At 42.8% G+C, this 6388-nt stretch overlaps 1 protein-coding gene across 1 annotated transcript in view; it reads right to left on the bottom strand.

Annotated features, from left to right (window-relative positions):
- Positions 1-2206: 2206 nt before the first annotated feature.
- dclk1a (doublecortin-like kinase 1a) overlaps positions 2207-6388 on the bottom strand; it is a 99141-nt gene continuing 94959 nt past the window's right edge. Inside the window, exons 16-17 of the mRNA XM_036595269.1 lie at positions 5170-5243; positions 2207-4448 (exon numbers count right to left, since the gene is read on the bottom strand). Coding sequence (XP_036451162.1) covers positions 4391-4448; positions 5170-5243 — 132 coding nt within the window. The 3' untranslated portion in view covers positions 2207-4390. The remainder of the gene's footprint in view (positions 4449-5169; positions 5244-6388) is intronic.

Genomic DNA, 6388 nt, shown 5'->3' with positions numbered 1-6388 from the left:
ATTCCTAATATGGGCATAAAGAGGACTACAGAATGACGACACGACTACAGTGCTCTACGGCGTTAGCTAGCGGTTAACACTTTGGTCTGCTAAGCTAACGCTATGTAGCTACGCCAATAACATTTAACCTTAAAGTGTAACTGAACACCAATTACACCATACATACGCACTTATTCTTAGATAATCTCCTCGTTGCTCATGAAGAAACCATTTTAACTAATTTACACTTAAAATCGTCAGAGTTGTTGACTCATCCAGCAAACTCTAATGTTGGGCAGCTGGCTAGCACAGATTAGCTGGCTAACGTTAGGTGATTTCTCCTATTTGGATTAAAGTTAACCAAGCCTTACATAACTCTACCAAGTAACTGATGAATAACACATTTAATTGTAATTTAATGTTTTCTATCTAACGTTTTCACTAAAAGACAGCTTCACTCACCGCTTGCTGGCGCTGCCGCCGCACTGCTTCTCCCTCAGAGGGAACGAGATGAAAGGACGCCAAATGACTTAAATCATTAAAAGATTCGTTAGAAAAAACTAACTTATGCCTGATGGACTTGTGTAGCATTACATTTCCTATTGGCACAGACATGCTTTGCCATTCTGAGTATTATAACCGCACAACTAGTGTCTTTTAATAATATGTTTATAAGATGCCCTATTACGACTCCAGCTGGCGACCAATTCACAACAGCTGCGGACATCCGAAACAGAGCCCGACGGACTGGCCTGTTATCAACGCCGCTTGCTCGCTGGGTAGGAGGTTGTGACAACGTTGCCACTACGTTATTATAATGTTGTCAGATAACGCCGTCTCAACCATAGATATACATTAATAGATGCACCGTTGTCTGAGGCGATACGTCTGCGCGTCCGCCATGTTGGAGCGGTCAAGATGATGAGTTCTCAGGATTAAATCGGCCACAACTTTCTTATTACTCAACCGATTTTCCCCAAATCTGTTTAGTTATAATCCTCAAACACAGATTAATCCAGGCTGCACGGATCTGCTCTCGGTAGCTTTTACTATTTTAATAACTGATCGTGATAATTAGCCGTCCAGACCAGTAGGAAAGTATTCAGTCTGCACCTGATTAAAAACCGAGTTTGGCGCGAGAAACACAGACACATCAGCAAATCCATCAATGTGTGAATCACTTCTAATCTTAATACACATAAAAATAAAGTAACCCACCCGAAACACAGTAAGAAGGACGAAGCTAAAGTTGGCTTCTATTCGCAAGCTTCGTGTCGAGTTTTCCCGTTCCACCTTAAATGGTGCAGCAGTCACTTTCTGGTGCCTGAAGCTGCACCATTTAAGGTGGAACGGGAAAACTCGACACGAAGCTGGCACAACAAGTTGCTGACGTTAGTCTCCTATGAATATCTACACGGATTAAGGAATGCTATAATTTACCGAGCTACAATGCTTTAACCATCATTATAAATAAATAACTACTACATAAAGTTAAGATCCTACGAAGCCCTGATGATGACATCCTGTATAAATAAAAAATAATGCGTGACCACGCCTTATTAACGCATGGGAACGAGATCCTAATGCGTGGCCACGACTTAGTAAGGCGTGGGAACGAGATCATGGCTTACTAAGTCATGGCCACACATTAGGATCTTATTCCCACACCTTACTAAGTTGTGGCCATGCATTATTTTTATTTATACAGGATGTCACCAGAGGGGCTCTGTAAGATCCACTGAATAGACTACCAAATGAAATAAGCTTAATATAAAACCAGAGGAAAAACAATCACATCAACAGGTTCTCTGTGCCTCATTAACCACACGACCATATCTACACAAACATCACACAGACAATACGCATCACACAGACATGAGTGTGGATCACTGCGTTCCCTCCATTATATAATCCTATCTCACTGTCTGAGTGTAATATTCCTGAAATAGTGTAATTTTGGACAGTATCTTTCTTAAACTGACGCTCTGTAATGGTACTGATTGCAGTCCAGCAGCGATGTTGACCTCCCCAAAATGGCGGTGCCATTGATGTGCCTGGCTGGACCCAACGTGGCATCTAGGTGTGTATATCTATGGCTCAGAAGAACAACCAACATCACAAAAAGTTCTTCCACAGTTTGCATGCAATTGCACATTTCCACCAGAGAGGTCTCCAAATTCACAAAATTTACATAGTGTAGCTCGTGACACATAAACCACACATTTCATGATTATTTTACAAGACTTTATTTGCTTCGGTGTGACAGTTGGCCCAAACCAGGCACACAATAAAGTTGATTTCCATAATGCCGGGTAATATGCATCATGGCAGATAATAGTGGTGCAAATTATGTAAATACAAGTGAAACCGGTCTAGCAATGCCTGTGGAAGTCCACAAAACTTGGTTTGGTAGTTTTGTTTTTTTTTAGTATGTTGAATGAGCAGAAGCAGTTAGGGTGAATCCTTAAAGCTGTGTCACTGTCAGTTCTGGAGCAAATGCAGGTTAAATATTTGCAGATAAACATACGCATTTAATACGTTCATTGACCGTTGCTCATCTGTTTAAGTCACTGTAGCATTCGTCTGTGGTTCATAGCACTTGCAGTCTTCACCTTCCATTTTCCAAAGTCTCTGAGATTCTAATCAATCGAAAAAGAAATCAGTTTGTGGTACAGTTTTGAAATATGTGAATACTGGAATAAACAGTGATGTTATAATGGTATTGCATTGTGAACAACCCACTACCTCACGATGAGAGTAAGCAGGAGCGTCGAGAGGTGCATTACGTCTGTCCCTACTAGGGCCCAAGCGACATGAAACCTGTCACTTATACAGTTACTGGTTTTGAGGAACTAAAAAATCTGATAACTGTTATCAGCCAATAAAATGTTATATGATGAAACTGTCAGTCATTAGCAACTATCGAATTTCTTAAACTCAAATAAACAGCAGAAACTCATCGTCTTTAATTTACAAATAATGCAGCCCCAAGGCAGAGTTTTCCAGAATCCCTATCTATTATGTTGGTATTATTTTTCAGCAACTGTCACTGAAAGGTTCTGTGAAGCTTACGCTAAAATTATCCTCAATGTTACACATTTCTATGTTTCGGTGTTCTGACTGCAAGATTTTTGCTGATACTGACAAGTTTGTGGAAGCTGTAATAGCAGCCAATTTTGTAAGGGTTAACTGATATCATTGGGGCACTAGTCCCTGCTACACTTCATCAGTGAGGTCTCAATTCAAACCCTGAATTTCAGTCTGAAACTCTCCACTGTACAGTGGAGCGTCTGAGCACTGCATTGTCTTACGGATCTCTCGCACACAACCCGTCACACACTGTAATCCGCTGATTTCTTGGACACAAGCTCAGTCAAAGAAATCTTTCCCACAACGTCACTGCCTTTGTGCTTATGCTCCTTACACTTACATACAGCTGAACAATGACGTATGCGATTGCTATGTTCTCTAGTTAAGTTAAAGAAATATATTGTCAATATCAAAATAATTGAAATCATATTATTTACACTGATTACAAAAAAAACGGTCCCCATCTTATGCGTGAGTATGCTCTCTGTGCCAGATAGCACCTTCAGCTGCAGTTTGAGTGGGAAGGAGAGCAAAGTGCTGAGAGAGGGAGCTTACCACTGAAACGATGAGGGGGCATTTATTGCGAGGGGGCTCAGAGAGGTTTTCACGCGGCCGACACGAAAGGCTCTCAGTTTTCTGGACTGCACTTTCAGATCAGATGCCTCTGCACAAAAGAAGCGGACTGCAGCTGCTTCAAGCAAGCACAAATTGAAAACGACTAGCTAATCGATAATCAACTACCTGCCAATTAGCTGCTCCATCCACAAAACTGGCTGGAACATTCACCAAGACTGGACCCGGAGATAAATAAAATCAAGGTGGAGGAGCCTGAGGAAGGCTTCCATCAACGGAAAAAAACCTCTGTCTAAAGTTAATTAATAAAAATGCATACAATGTGTATAAATAAATAAGAAAACTATTACAATGGAGTGAAATAATTCAAAGGATTCCCCCCAGTCCTGACAAACTATGTTCACGTTTTGCAGGTGGGAGACGACACCTACACCGTCGCGCTTCAATTACAGAACAGCTTCAGTCCTGTCCTTCCACTCTGCCGCGTTCTGAATCCTCATAAACCCTTCTTTTCTCCTTCTGCGTCCCTTTCCCACCGGCTCTGGACGTGGGAGCTGGGGGAGCGGACAGTCTGAGTGGAGCAGGCAGAAAAGTCTTCAGACTCAGGCGTGGAGGTGGCCGGGGCTGGGGAGAGTGCAGGGCAGCAGCCGGGGTAAAGGAGGGAACAGCTGGAGAGCGGAGCAGAGGCTGGGGGCCGGGAACAGGGTGGGGAGGCTACAGGATGGCTGGGTAATCCGTGGCGCCGCGCTCACATTCGGGTGGCATCCTCGTCCGAAAACCGGCCTCGCCTTATCAAGAGCGGTGGTCTGGAGGAGAGAAAGAGGGAATTTTAGCCAGCACGGTATGATACTGATGAGGTACTGATGTTTGAGGAGAACTTTCCCGTTTTACCCATGAAGTGAGGTCTAATGAAAACATTAAAATGTTATGAATTTATCAACAATAACGTACAAATAATGCTAAATGCAGCCAATCAGCTAAGACATGTTTGGTTTCTGGAGTTTGCTGCTTTAGTTTGGTGCTGGAACTATGAGGCTAATGCAGCCACACTAATTCACACTGCAAGCTGCAGGACGAAAACAAAAGAAGCAGACTTTGGACACCAAACGTGTTGATAACTTCATCTGGATAAAGTGGAAAATGAAGTAAGTTCGATTTTTTGCAGAACTATCACTTTAATTCTATGATGAAGAAGCCACTATATATCACATTTCTGATACGTGGAAATCCAAAGAAACTAGAGCAGTTCTCCTTTAAGCCAACTACATCAGACGAAGGAAGGGAAGGGATGGGATGTGATGACAGCAGCCAATTGCTTTGGAAGTGACTGAAACTCGATATCACAGGGGGAAGAAATGAGAGAAACAGCAGCATCATGAATGTGACATGCTTTAAAAAGACATAACCAGTAAGTGAACCTGAAGTGCACATGAAAGACATGAAAAAAACATTCAGTATGAGAGCCGTTCACACAGAGGAGCAGTGGCGGCTGTGCCGTTAGTGGCAGCAGAGGAGATGTGGCTTTACCTTATCCAGTACATGCCCGGATGCTGGTAGAAGTCCAACGACCCTGATCTCTGGATGCAGAAGTCATGGTCGAGCTGAGTAGAGAGAAAACAGGGATACTTAGGCCCAGTCCCATTTCACCCCTCGCCCCTACCACTGAGCCCTTAGCCCTCTGTTTTGTGCGTTCACGTCTAGGGGTAGGGCGTCCCAATTTTTGTTGAGATAGAGGGGTAGGGGCGAAGTGTTGGGGCTACATGGCCCTCCAAACAGAGGTTTTTCAGAGACTTCACACAGAGTGATATGAGAGAAAAAGAAAAACTGGCACGATGGCTGAACAAGAGACCAAAGAAACACACAAATGTGAGAATTTTCTCCATTAAAAAATTACAATAATCATTGTATTTTCTTAGTTTAATGTTGTTTCAGTGTATTTTGGTCGTTTTCTTCATAACAAGCATAAAAAATCACTACTAGCATGCTAGGGTTAGTTTCGCTAGCTAGCTAGCTAACTTTCCCGTTCCACCTTAAATAGTCTGGCAGTTCTGACGCCTGAAGCACCAGAATGTAACTGCTGCTCCATTTAAGGTGGAACAGAAAATTCAAACAAGAAGCTGGTGAATATCTGACTTCAGCTTCATATCACTGAAGAATTAGGGGTGGTGATAATAAATAATTGCCCCCCTCTTTGAAGTCATATGATGCCCTAAATGTAACTAAAGCCCAGCAGTGAGGAGCTGAACTTTACCCTCCTCTGCTATCACTGCAGACTGGCAGGGTCGTCTACAGAGCAGCGCTGGTAGCTGTTAATGAAGTAATATATATATATATATATATATATTTTTTTTTATTTGAGGGTTGACTCGTTTCGTAGGGCAAGATTTCAACGATTACCCCTTGTAACTCAGTTAGGGTGACACCTGAAAACAAGGGGTAGGGGTAAAAAGAAGAACTGGGATTGGGCCTTAATGTAAATAAACACCCCCCCAAACTGATGATGACCACAAGGCTCGGCCTTAACTTTGATGTAACTGTAGTTGCTGTATATTCATGCGGCTGATTTTCAGCACACGCAGAACCTGGTCCAGTGCAACATCACAGACTCTAGTAGTGTAGCAAAAAACTATGCTGCACAGTCCTTTCCAGGGGACCCTGATCCTGGAGCAACCCTGACCTGCATATTTTGGTGCCAAGGCATTCCATTAATCAGCCATTTAACAAGCCCAAGCTGAAGGGGCTGACA

Source organism: Colossoma macropomum, unplaced genomic scaffold, assembly GCF_904425465.1.
Source record: "Colossoma macropomum unplaced genomic scaffold, Colossoma_macropomum, whole genome shotgun sequence".
In the NCBI taxonomy this organism is placed as follows: domain Eukaryota; kingdom Metazoa; phylum Chordata; class Actinopteri; order Characiformes; family Serrasalmidae; genus Colossoma; species Colossoma macropomum.
The sequence above is the reverse complement of the archived record's forward strand: the minus strand, read 5'-3'. Positions and strand labels throughout refer to the sequence as shown.